Below are 15,517 nucleotides of genomic sequence, written 5' to 3' on the forward strand. Positions count from 1 at the left end.
GCATTCTCTCAACCAGCTTCACCTGGAATGCTTTTCCAATAGTCTTGAAGGAGTTGCCACATATGCTGAGCACTTGTTGGCTGCTTTTCCTTCACTCTGCGGTCCACCTCATCCCAAACCATCTCAATTTGGTTGAGGTCAGGTGATTGTGAAGGCCAGGTCATTTGTTGCAGCACTCCATCACTCTCCTTGGTCAAATAGCTCCAATGCAGGAGAGTGCCCTGTGTTTACTGATGAAGTTTGCCTCCACGGCAGGGAAGTTCCCCCTCCATGACTTGGACTGGAGTGAACACTACAGCTTCCCAAGGAGACTCATCCAGGTAGGGGGTTCAATGAAATACTACATGTTAGTTGCCTTGCGCGAATGTTACACCATTTAAGAGGTCATTAGGGTTCATTGGTATACCAAAGAGGTACGTTTGAAACTGGACCCACCTGTATTTATGCCATTTAGCAGCAATGATATTGTATACATAATTGTTCAGCAGACAGTCATGCGTACATACATTGTTAGTATGGGTGGCCCCAGCAGGAATTGAACACATGATTATTGGCGTTGCAAGCGCCATGCTCTACTAACTGAGCCCCGCCATGCTCTACTAACAGAGCCACGCCATGCTCTACTAACTGAGCCATGCCATGCTCTACTAACTGAGCCACGCCATGCTCTACTAACTGAGCCCCGCCATGCTCTACTAACTGAGCCACGCCATGCTCTAACTAACTGAGCCACGCCATGCTCTACTAACTGAGCCACGCCATGCTCTAACTAACTGAGCCACGCCATGCTCTACTAACAGAGCCACGCCATGCTCTACTAACTGAGCCATGCCATGCTCTACTAACTGAGCCACGCCATGCTCTACTAACTGAGCCATGCCATGCTCTACTAACTGAGCCACGCCATGCTCTACTAACTGAGCCACGCCATGCTCTACTAACTGAGCCACGCCATGCTCTACTAACTGAGCCACGCCATGCTCTACTAACTGACCACGCCATGCTCTACTAACTGAGCCACGCCATGCTCTACTAACTGAGCCACGCCATGCTCTACTAACTGAGCCACGCCATGCTCTACTAACTGAGCCACGCCATGCTCTACTAACTGAGCCACGCCATGCTCTACTAACTGAGCCACGCCATGCTCTACTAACTGAGCCACGCCATGCTCTACTAACTGAGCCACGCCATGCTCTACTAACTGAGCCACGCTCTACTAACTGAGCCACGCCATGCTCTACTAACTGAGCCACGCCATGCTCTACTAACTGAGCCACGCCATGCTCTACTAACTGAGCCACGCCATGCTCTACTAACTGAGCCACGCCATGCTCTACTAACTGAGCCACGCCATGCTCTACTAACTGAGCCACGCCATGCTCTACTAACTGAGCCACGCCATGCTCTACTAACTGAGCCACGCCATGCTCTACTAACTGAGCCACGCCATGCTCTACTAACTGAGCCATGCCATGCTCTACTAACTGAGCCACGCCATGCTCTACTAACTGAGCCATGCCATGCTCTACTAACTGAGCCACGCCATGCTCTACTAACAGAGCCACACCTGAAACGTTTAGATTTTGTTCGTCTGTAGCAATCCATTGCTCTGTGAACAGGCAGTGGTGGAGTGGCTGCTCTCTCAGGAGGACGATATGGCGCTTCTTATCTCCAGATTTCAGGACTGCCTAGATATGGAGGATGTGCGTCACTACGATTTGAGCTCCGTCCGCGAGAACGTGAGCAGGGTGATGGACAGAAACAAAGGGGTGAGGCCCAACAGGACTGGTGTCTGTGATTGGAGGTTCTAAATGAGATGGTTTATCGTAGCTTGTTTAGTTGTCTGTTTTATAGCGGTTATCTATTGTAAAACATTCTTCACTCTTTTCTCTTCCATCACCTCGGTTGACCTGTGCTCCACACCTTCGCTCAAGTGTTGGACAGTGTTGTCTGACTGATGTTGTTGGTTTAGAATGGTCTTGTCTCTTCAGGCAGTGATGCCCATTTACCAGAACAATGTTTTCACTCTACTATCCAATGTTAACAGGCCTAGCCAGGAGTGAGAACTCACCAACTTCCTGGTTTAACAGGAAGGTCAGTCCCTTCCAGCCTGCTGTTGTGCTCTTCTACTATATATTAAAATATAACAAATATTTTTTTGTAACTTGTATGCAACAATTAGAAATTGGCCATGTTATTCCGTTGTTACTGCAAGGGGCTCAAGAGTGCAAAGGTGCCATTAACTTATCAGAGTGGCAAAGATGCCATTAACTTATCAGAGTGGCAGAGATGCCAAATTCTCTGGACGCCTCTTCCCAATAGCTAAACACCTGAAGCTTCGGGACATGTGTAGGGATTCTGACATGTTTTATGTGGCTGCTGCTCCTTCCTCTCCGCTGCCATTATCGGATGTCTTTGTCTGTGTAGCCTATAAACTTGGACATGTTATAGAACAAACCTCTGTCCGTAACAGTAGGTAATTACAAATATAAGCACGACACAGACATGCAGTCTTTTTTGCAAACAATGATTGAGTTATATTATTAGCCTAAATGATGTAATGAACAGCAAAATCACTAGCATATGTCAATCTGCTATCCCCCATAGTAGAAAAATTGACCTTTTGGTCAGCTTGTCGTTCTGTGCGAAAACGAAAAGGCCTATTCCAAACAGACTCTGGTACAGTTGTGGGATGATAGATCCCAAATTCATACAACCAGTAGGCCTAGGCTACACCCCAAAATGATTTCTTCACATTAAAAGCAGAGCACAAGGCAGTAGGATACTCACAAATGTTCATTCCATAATGCAATTAACGGGAAAACACCATTGTGAGCGGTTTCATGTGACAGATGAAAATACCCGATAGAAATGTTGAAAAGAGGGAGATCTAAAGATGCAACAATGAGCATGGGTTGCTAATATGACCAGGATTATGCCTTTGGCTACTGGACAATGAAAGAAAGTTGTTGGGAGAAAAAGGCTACTTGTTTCAATAGCATATGGAAGTCTTTATAAAATAATTGCCTGCACGTTTGGTTGTATTTGGGCTAGACTACGTTGAAGCATGATTTTATTGCCCCTTGATTCATTCTACAGCTTAAACACGAAGACTGGAAAGCAGCCAAACTAATAGCAATAGCAATCCCACACTGATGATCAACTTCCTGGCTGCAGCCTATGATGTTGGCGGGTTGGGTTTCCATTGTCTGTTTTCATAGACTGTTCTATAGAAGACAATCTGAGTGGATGCTATGCTGTACTGAGAGCAGACCTCTCTTTCATGCTTACACCATTAACTATCGATGACTGGCATTTCATCCTCACATTTGCTGTAAATTTGTTTAACAGTCAACAACACCGTTTGTCCATTGTGTCTCATCTTTCTCTCAAAGTCACCTGCCAGTCTACTTGGTAGCAGTGTTTGACAAGGGTCTGTCCCACCTGGCCCTGCCTGCTGCCTTGCTCATGGTACTGCCCTTCATCTACAACCTGATCCGCCTCCATCCTGCCTGCCGAGTCCTCATTCACCGCCCCCAGTGCAGCAGATGGTAGGGTGTTCCCACTTCACCCCATACACCTCACCTGTCTGGAGATGGGAATGAATTAGATACTGATTGTAATGTTGTGGTGGGTTTACATTTAGGCAAAGTCTCAAAGGGCTTTCCAATAGACAGCAGATTGTTTGTCATTTAATGTGTGTGTGCTTGAACAGAAGCCTGTGATGACCCCTACCTGATGGAGGAGGAGGACCCCACCCAGTGCCATGCCCTGGAAAGCAGCCTGTGAGCTACAGGTATGTAGGGATATCGAGAGAAACACACATGATCCATAGAAATGAACACAACGAAATCTCACTCATTGCTCTTAACTTTTTACTCTTGCTTTCCTCCTGAGTACAGACTCTTCAGAAGCATTGCCAGCCTGATGTGGCCAAGGCTGCCATGGCGATCAACAAACCCCTGTCACAGCAGGAGGATGACATCGGCGAGGTCCTGGAGTTATCAACCTATGAGGTGAGGTTTTATTGGTTGGTTAGGATATAATGTCTGGTGTGGATTCTTTCTGTGTTATCATTTCTTTGCATGTATATTTATATTGGTGTTTGTCACCATGTTATTGTTGGAATGTGTTTCCATGTCTGTGCACATAGCAGATGGAGCAGGACCTGAAGCAGAGCAAGACTGTGCCACTGGAGTTTGACCCTGCCATCAAGCTACTGCAGGGCACTGGAGGAGTGGGGGTACTGGGCCTGCACTTCTCTCTAGAGTAGAGACAAGCAGCACCAGGACATTCATACACCCAGCTCTTTGGACCTCTCTCCAATATCCCCTTTTTATTTCAGCTCCACATGTTTCTCTTGTTTTCTGTTTGGGATTCATTGTACTTCAATCATGTGTGTTTCCTGAGTGGCGCAGTGGTGGTCTAAGGCACTGCATCTCAGTGCTAGAGGTATCACTACAGACCCTGGTTCGATCCCAGGCTGTGTCACAACCGGCCGTGATCGGGAGTCCCATAGGGTGGCGCACAATTGGCCCAGGGTCGTCCAGGTTTGGCCGGGATAGGCCGTCATTGTAAATAAGAATTTGTTCTTAACTGACTTGCCTCGTTAAATAAAGGTACAATAAAAAATATAAACCTTAGGAAACTGTGCGCTGTGTTTAATATTGAGGCTTATTGTCGGATAAGATTTACAATGTTTTGTAGATGTTGACATTGGTATGCATGTGTGCAATCTCTGTTGGACATGGAATGATACAATATCTATAACCATTTTAAGCAGAAGTCATATAAAGTTTGACAGGGAGGGAGTTGCACTTAAAAGATACATTCACAACTCTATGCACCATGTTTATAATGCATTTCAATGGGCGCATTGAGATATAAAAATAAGGCAATGAAGTTGTTCAGAAATCCACCTAGAGTTTGATCATACTTCTGTTACAGTACATTACACAGTCATTACGCGTCTTCTGTACAGGGGAGTTTTGTTAAGCGCTCAGATGCTTGGTCTCAACATCAATGCACAAAACTTGCAGTACGGTACGGTTTAGGAAACATAAGGACCGTGTCTTTCATATCAGTCACAAATCATTTTCAGAAAACAAAAGGTTAAATTGATACCCACTTTCACAGAGTTAGTGTACCGGAGGAGGAAGGCACCCATAGCTGTATGAATCTGTGCAAAACTGCTACAGAACGTGTATATATTTTTTTTTATATATACTGCTACAGAACGTGTATATTTTTTATTTAAACGATTCATTCTCGCTGTTGAAAGATTAGGTCCATATCTTTCGAAAACCGTATTGCATTAGATTAGATTCCACTTTTCTCACATGTGCGTATGTCCTACATTGGAATCCGTAGGATTGCTCGGCATTTATTGGCTGATTGCATGATCGCTGTCACTGCTTACGTCAATACGCGGAGCTGCTTCCTGAAGCTTAGCAGATCCAGCAAAATAGAAGATGGTAAGTCTGGAAAGACAGTAAATATTAGATTTCGAGGCTTATTTATGTTTCGTGAACATTACTTGTATGAAGACGTGAGCACTAGCCTTGTTACCGTAAAATCTTACCTCTAGATCCCGGTAAATAAAACTTTGTGAAGTCTGTTGGTCTGCTAAGTTAGCTAGCTACGATCACATGACAGTTGAAAATGTGATCTGAATAAGCATCAAAACACCGCCTGTATTCGGTTGTACTTTAAATGTGTCATTATTTGTTCGTTTTTACAAATCGGTGTGATGAGCTTGCTCGAGTAGCTAGCTAACGTTATTTAATTTCCTTCTCAAATTGTTAGCAAGCTTCAGACAGTAGCTAACTAGTCAGAAATGCTAGCTAGCGTGTTTCAAAAACAAAATCTGGTTTAACTAACGTTACCACACCATGTGCTTTACACATCGCAGTTATCTACGAATATAAATTCAGTAATGTGAGTTTTTGTATTTGTTTGATTTGGACTTTATGGCCCTCTTAACGTTTTGTGTCAGTGCACCAACCAAACGTTACTGCTTGGTAGGGACACTTCATCACTCACACTCCCTAGTTTTCTATAACCTACAACCCACTAACAATTAAGGCTATTTACTATTGTCACCTAGCTAACACTTCTTATTTGTTGTGAATATTTCATTACTTTATTCATCCACTTTTAATTTATAATTTCAGTTTTCACTCTTGTTCTTTTTTCCTTTCCGATCTTTGACCACGCTTCATGTAAATCTCTCCACGCACATCTTGCTTTCCACCCCTTTCACCCACCATTCCCTTCCCACCCTCCCACCACTCCCTGTCTCCAATCAACCTCTGCTTGTATTCAGGCTGTTCACCGGGTAAGTGCCCTGTTCTCTGTGTTGGATCTTGTCTTCTGCCCTTTCTGTCATAGTAACACTCCACACATCACTATTCTCTGCAGGTTAGGCCTATAATGATGCCCTAATAGCAAATATATATTCATTTATTGCATTCATCCATTAACACACATAGACACTTAGAATGCTGCATTCCATTCAGGTGAGAATATTGAGCAATTCTGATTTTTATTTATTTATCAGTAACCACATTTCCATCCACAGTTTTTATGCGAGTAAAGTAGCAACATCAAAATTGTCAAAGGTTTTAAAATAATTCTATTAAATGCAATAGTTGGATAATGTATAAAGATACTCCAAGCTGTTTTAATTGTTTTTAATCCATCAGATATTTACTGAATTATAGCACACACAATGTTTACTGGCACGGACAAATAATGAATGGCTTTCAAGGGATTGTCAGATTTCACTTTTTTATTTATAGAATGCACTGAAATATACATTTTTTTTAAATGGTATCAGGTAACAAAAAATGGTGTTAAAATAAAGACAATTATTTGTGCCTCAGTTGCATAAAGACAAATAAAAGTATCCATAATAATCTCATCATGTAGGCTATCCTACCAGCACTGTATCTGTGAGCTTTTGGCAAGAGCTCTGGTGCTAAAACCAGACTAGGCACATTCGCTATCTAACACAACAGTTTTTGTGACAAAACTATTGGTTTAGTTGAAAATGCGATCGTAGTCGCACACTGAATTTGGTTGGAGACGCATAACTGGTGGAGAAATGCGTATCATTTTCTTTATGCGGATTTCAGAATAATCACATGAAAATCTGTCGCCAATTGGATGGAAACCTAGCTAGAACCCACTTTTCCATCCTGTTTTTATGCGAGTAAAGTCATACTGTATATTAAAAGAGAAATCACAACAGCTGTGATGGAAACAGGAAGTTCCAGTACAATTTCACTAATTGGATGGAAACCAACCGTTGAAGTTGGACGTTTAACATACACTTAGGTTGGAGTCATAAACTAGTTTACATACACTTAGGTTGGAGTCATAAACTAGTTTACATACACTTAGGTTGGAGTCATAAACTAGTTTACATACACTTAGGTTGGAGTCATAAACTAGTTTACATACACTTAGGTTGGAGTCATAAACTAGTTTACATACACTTAGGTTGGAGTCAATAAAACTCGTTTTTTCAACCACTCTGCAAATTTCTTGTTAACAAACTATAGTTTTGGCAAGTCGGTTAGGACCTCTACTTTGCAGGACACAAGTAATTTTTCAAACAATTTTTTGTTTACATACACTAAATTGACTGTGCCTTTAAACAGCTTAGAAAATGGCTTTAGAAACTTCTGATAGGCTAATTTACATAATGTTAGTCAATTGGAGGTGTACCTGTGGATGTATTTCAAGGCCTAGCTTCAAACTCTTTGCTGGACATCATGGGAAAATCAAAGGAAATCAGCCAAGACCTCAGAAAAATGATTGCAGACATCCACTAGTCTGGTTTATCCTTCGGAGCAATTTCCAAATGCCTGAAGGTACCACGTTCATCTGTACAAACAATAGTACGCAAGTATGAACACCATGGGACCACGCAGCCGCCATACCGCCCAGGAAGGAGACGCGTTCTGTCTCCTAGAGATTCACGTACTTTGGTGCGGAAAGTACAAATCAATCCCAGAACAACAGCAAAGGACCATGTGAAGATGCTGGAGGAAACAGGTACAAAAGTATCTATATCCAAAGTAAAACGAGTCCTATATCGACATAATCTGAAAGGCTGCTCCGCAAGGAAGAAGCCACTGCTCCAAACCCGCCGTAAGAAAGCCAGACTATGGTTTGCAAATGTACATGGGGACAAAGATCATACTTTTTGGAGAAATGTCCTCTGGTCTGATGAAACAAAAACAGAACTGTTTGGAGGAAAAAGGGGGAGGCTTGCGAGCCGAAGAACACCATCCCAACCGTGAAGCACAGGGGTGGCAGCATCATGTTGTGGGGGTGCTTTGCTGCAGGAGGGACTGGTGCACTTCACAAAATAGATGGCACCATGAGGAGGGAAATTATGTGAATATATTGAAGGAACATCTCAAGACATCAAGTTAAAACTTGGTCGCAAATGATTCTTCCAAATGGACAATGACCCCAAGCATACTTCCAAAGTTGTGGCAATATGGCTTAAGGACAACAAAGTCAAGGTATTGGAGTGGCCATCTCATAGCCCTGACCTCAATCCAATAAAGAATTTGTGGGCAGAACTGAAATCTTGTGCGAGTAAGGAGGCCTACAAACCTGACTCAGTTACACCAGCTCTGTCTGGAGGAATGGGCCAAAATTCACCCAGCTTATTGTGGGTATCTTGTGGAAGGCTACCCAAAACATTTTACCCAAGTTAAACGATTTAAAGGCAATGCTAAATCTTCTCTTCCAGCGCTAATTACGATGGAGTATTGATATACCCTACCTAAGTGAACATGCAAAAAAAGTGATCATCCAACTCTATGACCGATGTTGTGGTATTTTTTTATGATGAATTGACATTCAATACAACAGACTTGTTGAAAATGTGCAAGTCACATGTTGAATTTCAATTAATTTCCTGAGTTGACTGAGCTGAAATGGTATAGATTCCAAACTTAATGTCACCCTAATTGACAGCCTAAATTTCGTAAGTATGACTGAGCCCCCTCTCGTAACTGTTGCCAACATAAATACTGTTGCTAACATAACTCTCCGTCCATTGTTTGATGACAGTTGGTCCTGGTGTTAGGTGACCTGCACATCCCCCACCGATGCAACACCCTTCCAGCCAAGTTCAAGAAGCTGCTAGTGCCAGGCAAAATCCAGCACATCCTCTGTACAGGCAACCTTTGCACCAAGGAGAGCTATGACTACCTGAAGACCCTGGCTGGGGATGTACACATCGTCAGGGGAGACTTTGATGAGGTTTTTGTCTCTGCTTCCCTTCTGCTTTATTACATGGTCCATTATCTTGAAACTTTATATGTAAACCTTTTAATGGGTTAGAACAGTGGATGAACTGTAGTGTGTTTTTGGCCTTCTCTGCCCTACAGAACCTGAACTACCCGGAGCAGAAGGTGGTGACAGTGGGTCAGTTTAAGATCGGCCTGATCCATGGGCACCAGGTTATCCCATGGGGGGACATGGCAAGCCTAGCCCTGCTGCAGAGGCAGCTTGACGTCGACATCCTCATCTCTGGACACACGCACAAGTTCGAGGCCTTCGAAAACGAGAACAAGTTCTACATCAACCCCGGCTCAGCAACTGGAGCCTACAACGCACTGGAAAGGTAATGGAGGCATTTTAACAGATTAAGGCGCTCACATATTTATTGGGTCATTTAGCAGGTGACTTGGTAAGTTGCTAACCGCTAGCATTAATCTGAGCCTTCCTCCCTTTTGTTTGGTTTCTCCTCAGCAACATCATCCCATCCTTTGTATTGATGGACATCCAAGCATCCACAGTGGTGACTTATGTCTACCAGCTCATCGGAGATGACGTGAAAGTGGAGCGGATTGAGTACAAGAAATCCTAAAACCAGGACTGAAGTAGGGGGCTCCGTTGTTCACTTAGCGTATCGTTTCATTCCTTTCTACCTGCAGCTCCGACTACGTCACCGTTAATACTTGACTTGGGCAGGAGCTGCACCTCAAATGTTCTACTGCTTGAGCTCCTGTTCCTCTTATAGAATAATAGCGCCAAAGTATTGTGGAGCTCCTGCACCTAAATATAAACAGTACCAGCACCCAAAATGAGTACCAGAACCTATTCATGTCCAAGTCAATCACTGGTCACCACAATGCTGATGCTGTACCACATCTGTTTGCCACTTAACTCTACAGAGACATGTTCAATATTGTTTATATTTCATCAGCATTTGCTTGTGTTCGACCCACCATCTGGTGTCTGTAGAGAATGCAATAAGGTCACGAGTTTGCGTAATGTCATTTAAAATAAATATTTTTAATTTTACATATTGGGATGTAAAATGTCCTGTAAGTACATGTAACTCCATGGCCTTTATCTTCCTGTAGTGGGCCTTCTCTCACTCATTTTCCCCACAATAAAAATCCAATTTCACTTTCTTTCAGCCACTTGTTGTCATTAAATTGTAAGACTAACACTTATAGAAAAATGTCAATGCATGTAAAAACACTGTGACAACAAATGAGCGTCGCTGTCATGTATCCGATAAGTTAGTGAATTAGTCATCTCCCCCATGAACGGTGATCTCATGCATTCACTCATCTCTAACTCCAGGTCATCTTCCCACTGGTTGAGCCCTGATGACAAAGGCACAGATGTAAACATGGCATAATTTAGGTTACAACGAAAAATTGTGCAATTCTAAAGCTTCAATAACTGCCCTGGGTGCTTTCAAACACACAGTGCCTTCGGAAAGTATTCAAAGTATTGACTTTTTCCACATTTTGTTACATTACAGCCTTATTCGATAATGGATTAAATGAACTAATTTCCTCAGCAATCTACACACAATACCCCATAATGCCAACGCAAGAAGTTATTTTTAGAAATGTAGCAAAATGTATTAAAAATACCTTATTTACATAAGTATTCAGACCCTTTGCTATGAGACTTGAACTTGAGTTCAGGTGCATCTTGTTTCCATTGATCATCCTTGAGATAATTCTGCAACTTGATTGGAGTCCACCTGTGGTAAATTGAATCGATTGGACATGATTTGGAAAGGAATACACCTTCCTACATAAGGTCCCACAATTGACAATCTGTGAGGTCGAAGGAATTGCCCTTAGAGCTCCGAGACAGGATTGTGTCGAGGTACAGATCGAGTTGCACAGCAAAGGGTCTGAATACTTATGTAAATAAGGTATGATGGAACTGGCTCTCATGAGGACCGCCACAGGAAAGGAAGACCAAGAGTTACCTCTGCTGCGGAGGATAAGTTCATTAGAGTTACCAGCCTCAGAAATTGCAGCCCAAATAAATGCTTCACAGAGTTCAAGTAACAGACACATCTCAACATCAACTGTTCAGAGGAGACTGTGTGAATCAGGCCTTCATGGTTGAATTGCTGCAAAGAAACCACTATGAAGGGACACCAATAAAAATAAGAGACTTGCTTGGGCCAAGAAACACAAGCAATGGACATTAGACTGGTAGAAATCTGTCCTTTGGTCTTTTGAGTCCAAATTTGAGATTTGTCTTTGTGAAATGCAGAGTAGGTGAATGGATGACCTCCGCATGTGTGGTTCCCACCGTGAAGCATGGAGGAGGAGGTGTGATGGTGCTTGTCTGGTGACAGTCAGTGATTTATTTAGAATTTAAGGCACACTTAACCAGCATGGCTACCAGAGCATTCTGCAGCGATACACCTTCCCTTTTAGTTTGCCCTTAGTGGGACTATCATTTGTTTTTTTCATCAGGACAATGACCCAATACACCTCCAGGCTGTGACAAAGATGGGCAAACCCTTGAATGAGTAGGTGTGTCCAAACTTTTGACTGGGTCTGTGTATATATACTGAACAAAATTCTTAAACAAAACATGCAACAATTTCAAAGATTTTACTGAGTTACAGCTCATTTGAGGAAATCGGTCAATTTAAATGAATTAATTAGGCCCTAATCTATGGATGTCACATGCCTGGGAATACAGATATGCATCTGTTGGTCACAGATATCTTAAAAGAACTCACAATGGGCTTCTGGATCTCATCACGAATTGCCATCGATAAAATGCAATTGTGTTCGTTGTCTGTAGCTTATGCCTGCCCATAACCTCATTACTGGCTCAAATAGCAGACCAATCAGCCTGTTACCAACCCTTAGTAAACGTCTGTAAAAAAATGGTGTTTGACCAGATATAAGTCTAATTTAAAGTAAACAAATTGACAACAGACTTTCAGCTTATAGGGAAGGACGTTCAACAAGCACAGCACTTACACACATTACAGATGATTGGCTGAGAGAAATTGATGATAAGTTTGTGGGGGCTGTTTTGTTAGACTTCAGTCAATGATAATGGCTTTACACCCCCTGCCATCTTGTGGATAAAGAGTTACTTGTCTAACAGAACACAGAGGGTGTTCTTTAATGGAAGCCTCTCCAAAATATTCCAGGTGGAATCAGGAATTTCCCAGGGTAGCTGTTTAGGCCCCTTACTTTTTTCAATCTTTACTAATGACACGCCAGTGTCTTTGAGCAAAGTGTGTCTATGTATGCGGATGGCTCAACACTATACACGTCAGCTACTACAGTAACTGAAATGACTGCAACACTCAACAAAGAGCTGGAGTTCGTATCACAATGGGTGGCAAGGTATAAGTTAGTCCTAAATATTTAGAAAACTAAAAGCATTGTATTTGGGACAGATCATTCCCTAAACCCTAAACCTTAACTAAATTTCGTAATGAATAATGTGGAAATTGAGCAAGTTGAGGTGACTAAACTGCTTGGACTAACCCTGAATTGTAAACAGTCATGCTCAAAACATTGCTAGCTAAGATGTGGAGAAGTCTGTCTATAATAAAGTGATGCTCTGCCTTCTTAACAACACTATCAACAAGGCAGGTCCTACAAGCTATAGTTTGGTTTCACCTAAACTACTGTTCAGTCGGGTGGTCAGGTGCCACAAAGAGACACTTAGGAAAATTACAATTGGCTCAGAACAGGGCAGCATGGCTGGCCCTTAAAAGTACACGGAGAGCTGACATTAATGAAATGCATGTCAATCTCTCATGGCTCAAAGTGGAAGAGAGATTGACTTCCTCACTACTTGTTTTTGTAAGAAATGTGTTGACAAGCTGAATGTACTGTCTGTTTAGACTACTAGCACACAGCCCCAGACACCCATGCATACCCCACAAGACATGCCATCAGAGGTCTCTTCACAAGTCCAGAACAGACTATGGGAGGCGCACAGTACTACACAGAGCCATGACTACATGGGTAACAATACACCTTATGGAACAGCGGGGACTGTGAAGAGACGCACACAAAGCTACAGACACATGCATACACACACAAGCGCTAGCACACGCACCCTTCACACACGTATATTGTAATATTGTTGTATGGTGGTATTATCAATCACATTTATTTATTTATAAAGCCCTTCTTAAGTCAGCTGATGTCACAAAGTGCTATACAGAAACCCATCCCCAAACAGCAAGCAATGCAAGTGTGGCTAGAAAAAACTCCCTAGAAAGGCCGGAACCTAGGAAGAAACCTAGAGAGGAACCAGGCTATGAGGGGTGGCCAGTCCTCTTCTCACTGTGCTGGGTATTATACATTTTGTATTGTAGATGTGTATTAATGTTATGATGTACTGTTTTATATTTTGTTTTATATGTAATGTAAGTGGCTTCATGTGTTTGAACCCCAGGAAGAGTACAAATACCCTAATAAATACAATACAAATACCATAACCCCACCATGGGTCACTCTGTTCACAACGTTGACATCAGCAAACCACTCGCCCACACGACGCCATACACGTGGCCTTCGGTTGTGAGACCGGTTGGACGTACTGTCAAATTCTCTAAAACGACGTTGTAGGCGGCTTATGGTAGAGAAATTAACATTAAATTCTCTGGTGGACATTCTTGCAGTCAGAACGCCAATTGCACACTCCGTCAAAACTTGAGACATCTTGTGGCATTGTGTTGTGTGACAAAACTGCACATTTTAGAGTGGCCTTTTATTGTCCCCAGCACAAGGTACATGTGTCATCCTGGTTAATCAGCTTCTTGATATGTCACACCTGTCAGGTGGATGGATTATCTTGGCAAATCAGATGTTCCAGAACTGGAACATGCTGTTCTACACGTCTACACGCCGATCGAGAGCGTCCCAAATGCCATAACCCAACCGCCACCATGGGGCACTCTGGTCACAACGTTGACATCAGCAAACCACTGACTCTTGTGAGGATGACAAGCACGTAGATGAGCTTCCCTGAGACGGTTTCTGACAGTTTGTACAAAACCGCAGTTTCATCAGCTGTCCGGGTTGCTGGTCTCAGACGATCTCGCAGGTCAAGAAATCGGATGTGGAGTTCCTTGGCTGGCGTGGTTACACGTGGTCTGTGGTTCAAATCAAACTTTATTTGTCACATGCACCGAATACAACAAGTGTAGACTTTACCCTGAAATGCTTACTTACAAGCCCTTAACCAACAGTGAAGTTCAAGAAGAGTTAAGAACATATTTACCAAGTAGACTAAAATAAAAAGCAATACTTAAAAGGTAACATAATAAGAATAACAATAATAAGGCTATATACAGGGGGTACGGTACCGAGTCAGTGTGCGGGGGTACAGGTTAGTTTAGGTAATTTGTACATGTAGGTAGGGGTGAAGTGACTATGCATAGATAATAAACAGTGAGTAGCAGCAGTGTACAAAAGGGAGGGGGGTCAATGTAAATTTTCTGATGGCGATTTTATTCATTGTTCAGCAGTCTTATGGCTTGGGGGTAGAAGCTGTTGAGGTGCCTCTTGGGCCTAGACTTGGCGCTCCGGTACCGCTTGCCGTGCGGTAGCAGAGAATACAGTATATAACTTGGGTGACTGGAGTCTGACAATTTTATGGTCTTTCCTCTGACACCACCTATTATATAGGTCCTGGATGGTGGGAAGCTTAGCCCCAGTGATGTACTGTGCCGTTCGCACTACCCTCTCTAGCGCCTTACGGTCAGATGCCGAGCAGTTGCCATACCAGGCGGTGATGCAACCGGTCAGGATGCTCTTGATGGTGCAGCTGTGGACCCATGCCAAATATTTTCAGTCTCCTGAGGGGGAAAAGGTTTTGTCGTGCCCTCTTCACAACTGTCTTGGTGTGTTTGGACCATGATAGTTTGTTGGTGATGTGGACACCAAGGAAATTCCAACTCTCAACTCACTCACCTACAGCCCCATCGATGTTAATGGGGGCCTGTTCGGCCCGCCTTTTCCTGTGGTCCACGATCAGCTCCTTAGTCTTGCTCACATTGAGGGAGAGGTTGTTTTCCTGGCACCACACTGCCAGTTCTCTGACCTCCCTATAGACGGTCTCATCGTTGTCGGTGATCCGGCCTACCACTGTTGTGTCGTCAGCAATCTTAGTGATGGTGTTGGAGTTGTGTTTGGCCATGCAGTCAAGGGTGAACAGGTGTTACAGAAGGGGACTAAGTACA

General features: G+C 43.1%; 1 protein-coding gene and 1 pseudogene across 1 annotated transcript; both read left to right on the forward strand.

Annotated features, from left to right (window-relative positions):
- The first annotated feature begins 206 nt into the window (after positions 1-206).
- LOC118385594 (nucleolar complex protein 4 homolog) lies at positions 207-4,276 on the forward strand (annotated as a pseudogene).
- Positions 4,277-5,321: 1,045 nt separating this feature from the next.
- LOC118385517 (vacuolar protein sorting-associated protein 29) lies at positions 5,322-10,448 on the forward strand. Its single transcript, XM_035772724.2, has 4 exons — positions 5,322-5,477; positions 9,097-9,288; positions 9,417-9,652; positions 9,781-10,448. The coding sequence occupies exons 1-4, from the start codon at positions 5,475-5,477 to the stop codon at positions 9,896-9,898; spliced, it is 549 nt and encodes a 182-aa protein (XP_035628617.1). The 5' UTR covers positions 5,322-5,474; the 3' UTR covers positions 9,899-10,448.
- The last annotated feature ends 5,069 nt before the right edge of the window (positions 10,449-15,517 follow it).

The sequence above is a fragment of the Oncorhynchus keta genome, chromosome 6 (genome assembly GCF_023373465.1).
Source record: "Oncorhynchus keta strain PuntledgeMale-10-30-2019 chromosome 6, Oket_V2, whole genome shotgun sequence".
NCBI classification, from domain to species: Eukaryota; Metazoa; Chordata; class Actinopteri; order Salmoniformes; family Salmonidae; genus Oncorhynchus; species Oncorhynchus keta.

Bases quoted from the DNA above. Each gene is read 5' to 3' on its own strand.
- LOC118385517 (XM_035772724.2), top strand. The intron at 9,289-9,416 runs GTTTTTGTCTCT...TCTGCCCTACAG, and splicing joins TCAGGGGAGACTTTGATGAG to AACCTGAACTACCCGGAGCA. The intron at 9,653-9,780 runs GTAATGGAGGCA...GTTTCTCCTCAG, and splicing joins GCCTACAACGCACTGGAAAG to CAACATCATCCCATCCTTTG.